At 49.0% G+C, this 14,864-nt stretch overlaps 1 protein-coding gene across 1 annotated transcript; it reads left to right on the top strand.

The window, feature by feature from the left end:
* The first annotated feature begins 839 nt into the window (after window positions 1-839).
* On the top strand, window positions 840-4,863 carry LOC144180437 (acetylcholinesterase-1-like). The gene is made up of 2 exons (XM_077708780.1): window positions 840-2,473; window positions 4,471-4,863. The coding sequence occupies exons 1-2, from the start codon at window positions 882-884 to the stop codon at window positions 4,616-4,618; spliced, it is 1,740 nt and encodes a 579-aa protein (XP_077564906.1). The 5' UTR covers window positions 840-881; the 3' UTR covers window positions 4,619-4,863.
* The last annotated feature ends 10,001 nt before the right edge of the window (window positions 4,864-14,864 follow it).

Below are 14,864 nucleotides of genomic sequence, written 5' to 3'. Positions count from 1 at the left end.
GCATTCTGAGCACTCCAATCTGTCGGCATACTAATATCCTTTTGAAGTGTCAACAGAATTATTTCGCCGTTGGAGTGAGATATATACATTTCACGTTTTAAATCAGGCGTAGACAGGTAGTCCGATAGGAGTGAGTTCAATTGGAATAGACCCTGCACCAGGGCAGAAAAAAAAGGATGTATGGGAGCCATTAATGTTTTCTCCTTTCCCTGTTGACTGCAAAGCTGCTCTCTCGCAAGCAGAATGTGGTAGTCTGCCATCGCCATTCTCCTCATGCCCACAACGCTTTACAAACTGAGAGCGGATTAGATGCATTCCACGCACGTGGTGGGCTTAAAAAGTCGGATGAGCAAGCCCTTCTTTTTATACTTTAGGCGGCGCAACACACACTCGCCATCGGGGCAGCATAAACATTACTTCCCTCGCGCTCCGCCGTGCAACACAAATAAAATTACGATGGTCCACTTGGAATGCGGCGTATGAGTGGCGCAAAAGCGCGTCGGTCGTATGCACCCCGTACGGCACGAAACTAAGAAGTCAGAATGTAGCTCCCTCACAACCTTCGCGGGCTTTCACTTAACAGCAAACTACAAAGAGCAAACAATATTTGGAAGGGCAGAAGAAAGACGTCGCTTTCCATTCCATTACCACAGCGGAGCAACAGCTGTACTTTGATTTTTTTATAAAGCGCAGGTGCAAAATTCTTCGATGGCACTAGAAGTTGGTCAACCTTTGCACCACACGCAGGTTGCATATTCCGTGTATTTCTCTTGTACGAGGAAGCCATAAAAGGAGAGCGAGGCTCCTGCGCTTGCAATTGGCTCCGTCGTTGCTACAGCTCAGCGGCCACGCTGTACAAGTGAAGTGAGTTTTCAACGACCATGAACTTTTTCGTATTGGGCATGCACTTTAGGTTTGGTCTAGCCTCGGTCTTGCTGCTTTTATGCATCGTTCAAGATGTTTTGCCGGCGACGCCCCCAGTTGTCCAGACACATTCGGGACTGGTGGCTGGAGAGCAGCTGAAAGTCGGCGATAAACTGGTCGACGCGTTCTACGGAATACCATACGCCCGTCCACCTGTAGGTGAACTGAGGTTCGAAAAGCCTCACGAAGTGCAGCCCTGGAAAGGAGTCTACAACGCGACAACAAAGACTGCGGCCTGTTGGCAGACAGACTTCGATTTATTCAGAAACGTAACACTAAGATATGATGAAGCAAGTGAGGATTGCCTGCACTTGAACGTGTGGAGACCATCCGGCCTATGCGACGGCGAAGTGTCGTGCACGAGAAGAAATCTCTCAGTTGTAATCTTCATTCACGGAGGCGCATTTCACTGGGGAGACTCTGGACTTTTCATCTACGACGCGGCCAACTTTGTCGCCCTCTCCGACGTCGTGTACGTCACCTTCAACCATAGACTCGGGATGCTAGGATTCTTCCCACCTCCTGGAAAAGGCAAATCTGGAAACATCGGCTTCTACGACCAACTGTCGGTTCTTCGGTGGGTCAGGCGAAACATCGCCAACTTCGGAGGCAACCCAGAGGACGTGACACTGGCCGGGCAATGTTCCGGAGCTGCGGCAGTCGGAATCCACTGTATCAACACGGCGAGTAGAGGCCTCTTTCAAAGGGCCATACTGCAAAGCGGAACGCCGATTTCATTGATTTGGGGCAATGCATTTCCAGGCTTGTCCCACTTCCAGCAAGAGGCCGCTAAGTTAAATTGCTACGACCCTGAAGCTGCAGTTAGGAAGACATTTTCGGAAACGCTGGAATGCCTGCGTGGACTTGACGCCAAGACAATCTACAAGGCGGTAAGTGGAAGCTCGCTGCAGGGTCAGTTTGTTACGCCCCATTCGGGAGACGAGTTCGTTCCGGTCAACCTGTTCGCCGCAGACAACTGGAAGAAAATTCACGTGAAAGAAATTCTCCTGGGCACCACGTCAGAAGAAGGCGGCTATCTCAGCGACCTGTTTCTCAAGGCTGCTCCAGATTTAGAGGGTGCTCTTCAGGATGATTACAGAAAAGGGGCAGCCGTGTGCCTTTCGGTCCTATTTGAGATTCCCTTGGACAAATCGAAGGTCATCGTCAAAGAGTACTTCGGCGAGGCAGAGGTCAAGCACGATCAGGAAAGCGTGATTCTGATCTTCGGTAGAATGCTAGCTGACGTAATATTTAACTGCCCAGCTCATTTCTTCGCGGCGGCGGCAACAGACAGCCAAGTGTCCTCGTACATGTACCGGTTCGACCACAAGCCTTCGTACAGCACTTTACCCAAGCAGTACGGCCCTACCGACATTGAAGATGTCCCCTTCACGTTCGGGAGCCTGCCGTTCTTTTCGGACGAGAGCCGCTTCACCTCTCCACTGACTGCGGAGATCAGAACATGGGCCAAGTCCCTGAAGTTCCCGCCCTCGGAAGTCGCCTTCATGCGAGACGTCGTTGGTGTTTGGTCTTCTTTCATCAAAAAAGGGTATGTGCCCGTACATAAACGGAGCGCCCGCAGTTTCAAATGGCATATAGGATTAAATTTGTTTGCGTACCCGAGTGTTTTAAAGCATGTCGACACCAAAGCAATACCGTAGGGTTGTTTCTAATTTTTGTAAACGTTGTTAGTTTCTTCTTATGGGGATTGCGGATAGCATACATGCCATTTTATATCCCGAGAAATATGCCTTGTTGTTGCGTTCAGCTAGATAAAAGTGCCACTACTAGGCGGATTTCTCAAAGCAAATGCTTTCGTGCTGTTAAGGACGATTACTTGGCCCCGCTTGCCCTGGTATGTAGTAACCAAACCTTTTCAAAGAATCGGTTCAACTCCCTAGGTTGCACAACCAGCCTTGGGTGATGCTTGTGTGGCCGCTGCTGCGCGTCATTTTGCACCGCGTACTGTGCCAATGCACCCTTTACAAGGCCAACTGGTCTAGTTCCTGGTGATACCAAACAGCATTTTTAATCGTCTGTTGCATGTAGACACGTGAGCTATTGAAAAAAAATGTATTTGGAAAAATTAAGTTCTCTTTTTTTTTTCAACTACGATAATAAAAAAAAAACTGTGGGGAAATTCGTTGTAATGCGACCAATCTGCAGTGAGGGAAAGCTTCCCGGAATCAATGCCTTGACGTGAAGTCGTACGCAGATTTCGAGAGCGGGAGCTCTGCTGGCACTATTGTGACGCAGCATGTAACAATGATATTAGTTTCAGTGCTAACGAAAAAATTTATTGGCAACTTAAGACTCTTGAAGGCGAAGGCCAGCGATTATCGAAGACTTCACTGCTGCGTCATGTTTGAGGTGCAGTGACGGTCACCTGTCAAGCGGCACGCATCACGATAATTCTTGTTCCATCCTGGCATGGTACAGGGTTAGTGCTGTAGTTACCGCTCTCGGCTGCGGCTCTCGGCGACCCGGATTCCGATTCCATTTGAACACAAATAAGTTTGTATGTGCATATTTTTGCTCCTTTTTTTTTTACGGCAGCCGTAATTTGGCTTCATTCGTGTAGTCACCACCCACTAGGGTCACTTATCGCATTCGATGAGACATCCAAGGCTTTCGGCTTAAGAACGATGTCGAATTTTTTTATAGATATGTGCAGAATCGTCTTTTTCAATTTTTTTATATTTTCTGAAAAAGAAACAACAAAACTGTTTGTTTTTATGCCCCTCAAAATGTCATGAGAACTTACATCTCTAGTTGTATGAGTCAAGATGTCGAATGTTCAAACACAAAAAACTCACATTTCGCCCACTGAGCTACCGCGAAATTTGCAACCGACCACCACAACTGCGCTACCAAAAATTTGCCTTTTTGACCCCCCCCCCCTCCCCCCAAAAAACAGAATTTATTGCTTTTGCAAGAACACTTGATCCGGGAGGAACTTACTCCGCACGATTAACCCCTATCCTAAAGCCACTACCCCTATAGTATTCGTCATAGAATGGGCAGCCTGTGATGTGTATAGGGGGATAGAGGAGAGGGATTCTGTGGCAGGGCAGAAAAAACGCTGTTGTCTGTCATTGTTACTTGGGGCGGAGCTACCAACACGGGGCCAATTTTTTTCACCGAGGTTCAGTGTTTGCGCTGTGCCCGCGCCGGCGGCAACAAATTCAGAGAACTAATATGGAACAGCGCCCAGTGAATGGGGACGCAGACATTACCACAGCGATGCTTTTTAGGCCCTATGCGTCGTGTACCATTGACGAAATTTAGTGTATCAGCAGTAATAATACGGCGGCCGGTGTTGCGATAATTAAAGCACCCCTTTTTTAAGACGGCGGTCGGAGTCCGCGATGGTGGGATTGCAGTAGTTGTTTTATGGGACATCACGCGGTGTTCAAGAAAAATCGAGCTTATCACTTTCTTTTTCTGAAATCGATTGCTTGAAATCCCTATATTACACCCTTTGCGTGGGCAGCCTACACAATGTTTTTATTTCGACAGGTGGCTTATCTCCATTTTTATTCGCAGGAAAGTGGTAGTCCCGATCACGAACGAGACCTGGCCCAAATACAGCGCGAAACACCCTGAGCTTGTTGCCATGAAAGCAAACAGCTTCAGGAGGACACTTTTCAAACAGCCCTGTCACCTCTTCAAGCCTTATCTCGTCAAGGAGTGAGCGACGTTGATAGCAAGATCTACCGGCTGCCCGGCTAGTAATAGCCGCACGCCAACCCTCAACCCTTCTTTACGGGGGTGCCCGCGACCACCACACGGACTTACTATTGTGCACATCCCTACACTCGCCCTCTTGGGAGGCTGCTCTGTCAGGCGCTGCCCGCAAGACCAGCAACGGCAGAACGAGCGGGCCCGCCGGATAGCGTCCGCCGTTGGCGCCCCAAATTGAGTACCCCATTCAACCAGGCTGCTCTTCAAGGATCCAAAAATTTCAATAAAAGTTTTCAAAACCACTACTAACTTTTCTGAAGGGACGTTGCGCTTGGTATGCTCACATTGACGGACACAGGAAAAAAACGTACACTTTCCAGAGAAGACGGCGCACTAATAAATGTTAGTGCGCTTTCTTCTCGCGAAAGTGTACGTTTTTTTTTTTTCCTGTGACTGTCCCTGTGAGCATAACAAGCGCAACTTCCCTTCAAATGCATGTTACATCAAACAGCCCGCTATCAAGTTTTACTGAACCGTCTAGCCGCTCGCCATCAGAGAAAGGGCATCGTGTGTTAAAAAGAATGACAAAGCGTGAGAGCTGCAGATGCGTTTGCTCTTCAGAAGGTATGTGCCTTTGCAGGTATGCTGACTGCAATCAACACAAGGAGAAATTTATTGTCACATGATCAGGTTTTTTACCTCAACACACAGTTCCTTTTATGGCAGAGAAGCACCGTGTTTCACAGCGGTTTCCAGACATACTGTCACTATGTCTACTTACTTCCCTCATTTAGATTCGTATTTGCTGTTTGCTAGTTATCCCGATTCTATGAATGGGATGCCCGGGCAATATGAATCGGCGTGCGTGCGTGCGTGTGTGTGTGTTGGGGAGAGAGAGAGAGAGAGAGAGAGAGAGAGAGAGAGAGAGAGAGAGAGAGAGAGAGAGAGAGAGAGAGAGAGAGAGAGAGAGAGAGAGAGAGAGAGAGAGAGTACACTTACCTAAGGAATTTGCTCCGCCAGTGACCGGAAACAATTAGCAGCATTTCTTCACAGACTCTAGAAGGAATAGGTTAAAAGGAGGCAAGAGATGCAGAAAAAAAATGCTTAGATAAAAATACTTACGGGTAAACTGTTACCTCAAACGTTCTCCTTACGGGCAAGATAAAACCCTGTTTGCGAGGTTTTTTACTTGGAATGTCGCAGGTGGGTTCTTAGATGACACCATTTGTTCTATGTTGCAAAAAAATGACACTTGATTTGCGGTATCTTTTGTATTTTAATTCCTGCATGCAGAAAAGATATATAATATCTGTTTCCAACTAACGCGATCGTAAAGTCTCTTGCGTTGACTTCCTTCGCAGGCACCGACTCTTCAAAGTGAAAGCGCCTGCCGTAGGCTCTTAAGCGTAAAAAGAAAATAAAGAAAACCATTAACACCGCCATCATCATTATCGTCGTCGTCGACGTCCTATTTACGTGCAACTCAGGTCGAAGGCTTCTCCCATACCTCCAACCACTCGTGTCCTGCACTGAACGAGTCCATCCTTCGCCACCAAATTTTCTTATTAAGGCGAAGAGCCTGAAGTGCCCCCCTGTGAGAAAAATCGGCGTTATTTTCGTCCCGTACAGACAGCCATAACACCGACAGACGTCATGTGGGAATCGACTTCCGGTCTCCATAGCAGGAGACGAGTGAGTGACCGTCCCCCTACTCATCACGTTGCCAGCGCCAGAACAAGAGTTGCACGCGGAGGAAGCGGTACAATAGCACTCGCATGATCGCTAACTTGCACGCACTGAACAGGCAACAGCTGATTGCGCCCAGCAGGTAAGATGGGCAGCTCGCTCTAGCTGACGGCCAGTTACTAACGCTGACCTCTCCATCCTCTTGATCGCAGGGTGAGAGCGATAAATGAAAAACATAAAACGGGACGGCGACGAAGACGATGATGACGGCGATTCCTTGCGCAACCAAGCGTGGTTATTTTGTTACACAGTGATCCGTGTTCACAAAACCACACGGCCGCAGCCATACATTGCCAAACACGCAGGAAATGAAAGGCCTCCAAAAAGATTCAGGGCCGTGTTCTGAGCCCCTCCTCCATTCCATTTGGTCCGTCCATTCGTCTGAAGGGAGGATTCCGCTTAACAATACAGCGCAAATGGAACAAAGACTTACGCTGAGGTACACTGGACGCCCGCTGACTTCCAACTGAACTTGTATTACAGAAACAAGCCATAATATTTATCATGGCTTATGCACGGGGAAATCGATTTGCACTGCATAGAAAAATCAATTTCAAGGATTTCCTCCACTGGAGGCTCCAGTGGAGGAAGCATTCAGAATACCAGGGATAGAACACCAATAATATATGCAGGATAACTTCCAGCTTTGCCTCTGTGAGTGATAATGGAGGCATACGAGGAAGGCCATCGAGCAGCATCATGTATGACGAAACGCTTGAACAGGAAGCCATGCTACCCCAAACCAGAAAAAAACAGCGCTTAAGCAAGCGTCGCGTGCGCTTTTTCGTAATTACGCGATCTCTGAAGGTTGCCACACAACTTCCAGTCGTCGGCGGAGGCCCCAATTAAAAGCAAAACCGTAAAAAAAAAATCAACTACCACCCTGTCGAAACGACAACTATGGGGGAACGGGAAGCTTTCCACGATCGTTCAACACCGAGCGAATCAACCCTGAAGCGAGCGGACTCTACCGGCATTTTTCGTCCAACTTTGCCCGTCAATGCATCCATCTCCGAATCCAGACTGCTTCGACTATGCCGGGATGGCGCGATCGGATAGACTTGGGCTGCATAACGCGAGGTGCCCAGATTCGATTGCAACCACGGGAAGCGTTTTAATTTTTCAGCGCCAGACAAAGTTCACTTTTCCGCAGTGCGTTTTGGGTGGACTACAGACGGCATGACTGAGAAGCTGAAATATTTGCTTTAAAAAATACCGAAGCCGTCCAGCCAGACGCGTCGCCGTTCACCGGTGAGAGCAGGCAACAGCAAAGGAAGCGGCGAGAAACGCGTCGGCAAAGGTTCACTAAACTGGAATAGCTAAGACAGTCTTCACGCGAATGACCTCACGTCGTCCGCAACAGCCGCTTCAGGAGCGGCGGTCTTGACATTTCAGCCATTCCGATCTATCGTTATACTAATGCTCCCTTGGGAGCGTCAACGGAAGAATCGCGCCCTTACAAACGGGTCTAATAAGTGTCACATTTATACCGGGCGGAAACATTAAGCGTGATTCAGAGTAGTTTAATTTAAACAGGCCCTGCACAAGGGCTTAAAGAAATGGGGAGGGAGGCTTCTAAAGTTTTCTCCTTTTTCCTCGCTACTGCAAAGCTGCGCTCTGGCATGCAAAAAAATGGGCGCCTATATGTTTGCTTCCCTGCAAATCTCATTTCAAAAAGACTGCAGCCTTCTCCCGCAGCTGCCACGTAACACTACCAGCATGCTTTTTCCTTCCCCCCTCATTCCTGTCGCGACGAATGCGATGGAGGTTTACTCAATGCAGTTAAAATTTCCCGCGTTTGCACTGTTTGCGCGCCATCTGTTGGGACCTTCTGTTTCTTTTTAGGTGCGGAGCACCTTAGGACCTCACATTGTCCGCCCGCGTCCGTGCGCATAGCATTCGCAATAGCAAAAAATCACAGAGGCACCGGCAGGATTCGAACCAGTGTCGGGTAGACCAGACAGAGTTAGTGTCAGTCGTCTTACCCACTGGGCTACGACAGTTTTTTTTTTTCTTTATTGCCATACTTTGACACACAAACAAAACACTACACTCTTAAAGACGCTAGCCAGCACTTGACTAACAGAGTAATGGCTAAAATTGTTTCATGTTTGTTAAAGTTTCAAACACGGGCAACCATTCCGGAGGCTCGGGCTGAGCCCTCCACACTTCAATAATCAGACGAACAGACTCAGAAAAGTACTCTTTGGACCGTTTGGCATCGATGTCGCGATGGCGGATGGCCATGCGCGATTTCCAAATGCCGTGCAGGGCCAGAACCATGACGAGGTCATATGGTACCCCATCCTCGCTTTGAATGGGTAGAAACCTGATCCCGTAGGCATCCAGGGGGAAGTCCTTCTTTAATGTGCGCTGAAGCACATCCCAAAAGAAGACCCCATCCCAACACTCCAAGAAAACATGTTCAACCGTCTCGGGTTTTTTGCATGGGTAACAGTCTACCCCCCATGGAATGTATAGACCTTTCTCTTTTTGCCAGGTTTTTACTGGAAGGACGCCCACGTGAAGTTTAAAAAAGAACGTTTTAACCCATGGCGGCACTGCCATTCTCTTTACTCGTTTAAGTACGTCCTGCCCAGGCCCTGCACGGTACACGGATCTGTACATCGGCTCAGGCAAAACAATATCCGCAAGGTCATGATACAGTCTTTTGCGCGTCACGTTTGATAAGTATTCAAGCGTGAAGCGGGCCCGTAAAAACTTTGTTGCCAGTACCACCTCCCGAAAATATCCTCTGGGTGCACCAAAAGTAAAAAACGCAGAAGAAACAACGAAATCAGGTAGCGCCCTAGCTAGCCTCATCTGACACACAGTGCGCAAGAAAGGATCATTCACGTCACGCAAAAACAAAAACCGATTGACAACTTGTCGCAAAAACAAATGCGATAGAGAAAGACCCCCGACGCGCACCCGCCGAAACAAGTTCGTCCGGCTCGTTTGCTCCCACGTGGACCCCCATATAAATACTGCAAACACACGATGCAGAGCCTGTACGTTCTTACGCGAACAGTGAAGTACCTGAAGAACGTACCAGAGTTTGCTCATGAAAAACACGTTACACACTGAGGCCCTGGCAAACATTGAAAGGCCAGAGCCTTTCCATTTCTCGGCCTTTTCTCGCAGTTCAGCAGCCTGCCTGTGCCAATAAGGATCACTATCAACATAATTTTCCAACGGCACTCCCAGATACTTCGCTGGCGTCGTCTGCCAGCTAATGCACTCAAACACACTCGGTGTAGTGTCCCAGTAGCCATGCCAAAAACCCAAGCATTTCTGCCAGTTTACACCACTGCCGCTGTACTTACAGAAAGTCTTAAGCGTGTTTACACCAACGCTTATACTGCTCCTATCGACACAAAAGAGAGCAATATCGTCCGCATACGCCAAAACACGCACCTCGCATGACTCGAGTAGAAAACCATTGAACCTTTGACTCTTAATAATACTCAAACAAAAGGCTTCAATGTAGACACAAAAAAGCAACGGCGACAGCGGGCAACCCTGGCGTACAGACCGTTGAACTGGGATGGGTTTGCCAATTGTTTTGTTGACAACGAGCTTAGTTGTACACCCTGTATACACCATGCGCACACCATCAAGAATAACAGACCCTACATTTACTTGCTCTAACATTTTTAAAAGAAGTTCGTGCGAAACCTGATCAAAGGCCTTTGCCAGATCAATTTGAAGCATTGCTAAAGTTCCCTGGACGCTATCGCAACATTCCAAAACACTCCGGGCCGTGTGAACATTCGTTACAATCGACCTCCCTTTTATTCCGCAAGTTTGGTGCGGTCCAACAATGTCTTTGATCACAGTCTGCATGCGGGAAGCCAATATTTTCATCAAAATCTTGTAGTCGACATTCGTCAGGCTAATGGGGTGATACTCAGAGATTTCTCTGAGTTTAGCGTCATCCTCAGATTTCGGGATGAAAATGGTATGCGACTCTAAAAATGAAGGCGGAAGCACGCCATTCTGATAAGACTCCAAATACACTCTACACAACACCGGACTAAGGTCTTCTTTAAACTTTTTATAAAAGGCTGCGGATAAACCATCGGGGCCCGGTGTCTTTCCAGTGCTCAGCTCGTCGATGGCTCTCCTCACCTCCTCTACGGTGATATCCCTTGCGAGAGACTCTATGGTTTCTTCAGCCAACTTTGGCATTAAACATATGAACTCCTCCTTAAACTTAACCACGTCGACAGGGTGACGCGCGAATAGCTTTTCATAATGCTCACAGAAACACCGCTCAATATTGCTCTGGTCATTGTACACTACCCCATCGGACACAATTTCGGCTATCACATTCCTACGAGCGTATCTTTTTTCCGAACTAAGTGCTCTTTTTGTTGGCGCTTCGCCAAGCAAGAAACGTTCAGCCCTTGCCCGTACAATTGCACCGTGATAGCGTTCCCTGTCGATGACTTCAAGTTGCGCTTTTAGAGTTAGAATATCATCTTTAAACATGCCAGGTGATTTACATTCTTCCTTTACAAAAACGTCCAGACTACTCCGCAGCCAGGCCTCTTTCCTTTTCTCCTCATATTTCATTGCAGACGATCTTTCAAGGGCTTTCATTTTAACCCTCTGTTTAAAATGTTCCCATTTAGAAGCATAGTTAACGTTGTCATTACTGCCAAAATACTTCGTCCACATACGACGACGGCCTCAACAAATTCTTCATCCTCAAGCAACTTGTTATTAAATTTCCACAACCCCCAAGAGAACGCGTTTCTTCGCTTTCCGATCCTACCAAGTGATACCGACACGAGACAGTGGTCGCTAAACGACACCGGGGACACTTGGTAATCGTCGCACTCAGGCAGAAGCTCAAGCGACATATACAGTCTATCCAGACGAGCGTGACTATTGCGCTGAAAATGAGTGTATTGTACTGTCCCAGCGCCACCAAGGCTATCACCTACATCTTCCAGTGCGAAATCTGTGACAATGTCGTTCAGCACCGCCATACTTGCATCTCGGAAATTGGACAGGCTGCTTTTATCACGCGCAGAACACACGCAGTTAAAATCCCCCAACAAAATCAACAGCCGCTCAGTGTTACACCATGTTCGTAAATCCTCGAAAAAAGCCTTTCTTTCGGCACCGTTGTTGGGCCCGTACACGCAAATAACACGCCATTCTTTTAAACCCAAATCAAAGTCACACACAACAAACCGGCCCGCTTCCGACGCAGTGACAGCCTTTAGAGTCGCACCTAAACTACGCCTTATTAAAAGCACGCAGCCTGCAGACAATCCGACGGCATGAGAAACACAAACATCGTAGCGAGCCATGAAGGGCCGTACCATACGGTCGGTCTGGTCCTCGCTCTCAACCTTGGTCTCTTGCAAGGCCACAATGTCCAGGTCGCCGTCAGTCACGAGTCGATACAACTGGTTTTGACGCCTACGGTCAGCAAGTCCCCTGACATTTAGCGTGGCAATGCGCATAGGCTTGTTTAAAAAAACCATGTTGAGAGGAGAAACAAACCTGTCGCTCAGCGGTTGCCTTCAACACTACGTTGCCTTCAACTTACATCAACCCTAAACACAAAACCAGTCTAAGAACTGGAACGCCACCCGCGTTCGCTTCTACCAAGCAATGCGAGACCGAGCCAACGCAAGAGCATAGTCCTCACCGACGCCAGCGTCCCTACGGGCTTCAGTACACATTCCTTTCGAAGCCCCGAAGTGGTGCTATGAAGGTAAACCCGGTGGCGTCCGTCGGTCAGGGGGCACGTTAGGCTTCGACTTGAAGCCCGAACGACGCCCGGGTACCGCTTTCGTAGGCGGCTCCTCAACGCTAGTAACCTCGGTGCCTTGGCTGGTGTCGTTGCCTTCCCGTTGCCGCTTTGCGACAGCACCACCGAGCTCCATGTCCATGACGTCCGCTACAGGAACTGGCGTCGTCGTCGTCATCACCTCCTTCACCTTGATGCTGCTGGCATGGCTCGACGAAGCGCACGGGGTTGGCGTCTTCAGCTGGCCTAGCAGGTCTTTCGGAGGAACGCCAGAGCCAGCGTCTGCCACTACCGGCACCTTTGGGACGCACGTTGTCACCACCTCGTCACTGGTCCCAGCTGCCGTCTCCTCCGCGTCCTCTTCGTCCATAAGGTTTTCACGGAGCTCTTCGTCCCTTACAGGCCCGGTGACAGTCGCGTAGGACTTCACGCACGCACTCGCCTCGTGTCCAAAACGACGGCACGACGAACACCGCGGCACCTTGCACTCACGCCTGATATGCCCCTTGGTGTTGCAACGCAGGCACTGGGGGGCCCTGCCTGCGACAACAACGAGAGCCCTGTCTCCCGCAACACGAAGTTCGTGGGGCAGGTCGTCTACCGTCACACCCGCCTTCAACTTCAGGGTCACCGAACGCAGCGTTGAACCTTTATCTTGGATGCCATCGACGCGCCATCGCTCCCTACGCACCTCGCAGACGCGCCCGTAAGGTGCTAGCGCAACGCGGACGGCGTCTTCAGGCACGTTATAGAGCAACCAGTGAAGTTTTAGGCGAACCTCCTGGTTTCCCGGATCAACGACGATGCAGCGCCGGTCCTTTACCTTTACGTCGTTCGCGGCCAAAATCTTCTTCACTCCTTCGGCCGACTTGAAAGTCACTGCCCATACGTGACTCATCTGGTATGCCCCCAATGCGACAACATCGGGGAGCAATGACAGACGAGCCAAAGTGTCACGGAAGTCCTCGACGCGATAGGGGCGGGCACGCATATCAGCATGAAGAAACACAGTATTTAACACTGACTGACCTGTTGGGAACTGGGGCAAAAGAACTTGATATTCATCGGTATCCTGGGCAGAAATCCTGTTACCGCGGGCCGAAACGCCCGCCGAAGCCGCTCCTTGGACGGAGCTCGCCATCCTGCGTCCGCTCGCTAGCGCTACCGGAAGCAGAAGTGAGTTAGTACCAGAGAGCCAAACGACTTACTCCCTCGTTTGTAACGGTGCGGAGTACATTGGGACCTCCAAATGTCCGTCCGCGTCCATCAGTGCGCACACCACCATCAAGCGAAAATCTGAGCGGAAACTAACTAGCAGGGTACAAGAACACTCCAAAACACTCGAAAACAGGCACAAGCATAACCTAGCAACGAGAAAGCGCGCAAAAACACCAGTGTAGTCAGGTTGTGTGATCAAGTTGTAATACACAGTGACTGCATCGAACTACGCTAGATGGCGCAACTCCTAAACACGAGATGGCACCGCGGTGCACCGCGCATATAAGCGGCTTCCAGAAATCACACACCCTCTTCCCGCCATGGACGGAAACGAACGTAAGAAGTGTCACGCTGCTGCTCAACGTCTACAAAGACAACGAGCTTCTCCGAAAACGAAAGCGCGGCAAGCGGAGGCAAAGCGGCTAAAGTCGAACGACGGTCGGGGCGCAAATCGGATGTCACTCGGGGCGCAACTTGGATGTCATTTCGAGTCCCTGTACTCCGCACCCTCGCCATCATCCACGGAGTTGAGATGCTGCCATCTTTTTTTTTTTTTTTTTTGAGCAGCTCGAAAAACATCTTATGTTTCAGTTTTTCGAGCCTCTTTCCGACACCATTTGTAACGCGTTGCCTTCTTCTTATTTGGCATCACAAAAAACCTGTCCGCCATATAATTCTAACTAGAAGAATGCTCAATTAAATTCGGGTCGGAACGCACCGAGGCTGCACCTGGTCTATGGGCGCGCTGGATTAATTTTGAGCCCCTAAGTATCCTACATTCACGTCAAAATATCGGCAGACAGCCCTTATTGTTCTTGCCGTTTTCAGAAAAACGGATGCCTCAACCAAGACCGAACCCGCGACCTTGGGCTCAGCAGCACAATGCCTTAAAGGGGCCAGGCAGACAAAATATAAGTATTCTTTATTCGAAAGATGTTGTGTTTTGTAGTGCCCACAACGCTTGTTCGGCAGCGAGTGATGCTTTATTCACTGAAAAATTAATCAAATTAAGTTAAAATTTTTCTTCTCCCTCCAAATAGTGTGTTTCGTGACGTCTGCCATGACGTCACAAGGAAGGGTGTTCAAGCGAAATTAAAGTGTGCTGCTCAGTCTGCAGCCGACTGCGGACCGTTGTTTGCCGTCAGTACTCCTAGATTGCTCCACCATACTGCTCCACACCGCTGCCCACACTTGGTTTGTTTTTGACCGTATTTGCACCTGGCTTATTTTTGTTGAGGTAGGTAGTAATCGCTTCGTGAAACATGGGGTATGTTCGACGAGCAGGGACACGTAAGACAATGTCGCCTACACCAATCGGCCAGCGTCGTGTGAGACAACACAAAAGCGCCGCAGGGCTGTGCAACTATATGACAAGCACATTGCACGCAGTATCGAACAGCAGTACGCACTGGTACTTATATGTTTACGTGTACTTTCGTAACTTTCGTTGTTTACCCCACCGTTCTTACTATTATAAAATGAATATGCATTGTATTTGAGCGAAAATGGCTCGTTCTGCAAG

The sequence above is a fragment of the Haemaphysalis longicornis genome, unplaced genomic scaffold (genome assembly GCF_048455015.1).
Source record: "Haemaphysalis longicornis isolate Haplotype H1 unplaced genomic scaffold, Haemaphysalis longicornis Haplotype H1 scaffold_4, whole genome shotgun sequence".
NCBI lineage: Eukaryota > Metazoa > Arthropoda > Arachnida > Ixodida > Ixodidae > Haemaphysalis > Haemaphysalis longicornis.
The sequence above is the reverse complement of the archived record's forward strand: the minus strand, read 5'-3'. Positions and strand labels throughout refer to the sequence as shown.

What these genes read in the sequence shown, in the direction of transcription:
- LOC144180437 (XM_077708780.1), top strand. Translation starts at nt 882, where the DNA reads ATGAACTTTTTCGTATTGGGCATGCACTTTAGGTTTGGTCTAGCCTCG. An exon ending in TCTTCTTTCATCAAAAAAGG is followed by an intron (nt 2,474 to 4,470) that starts GTATGTGCCCGT and finishes TTTTATTCGCAG; the next exon opens with GAAAGTGGTAGTCCCGATCA.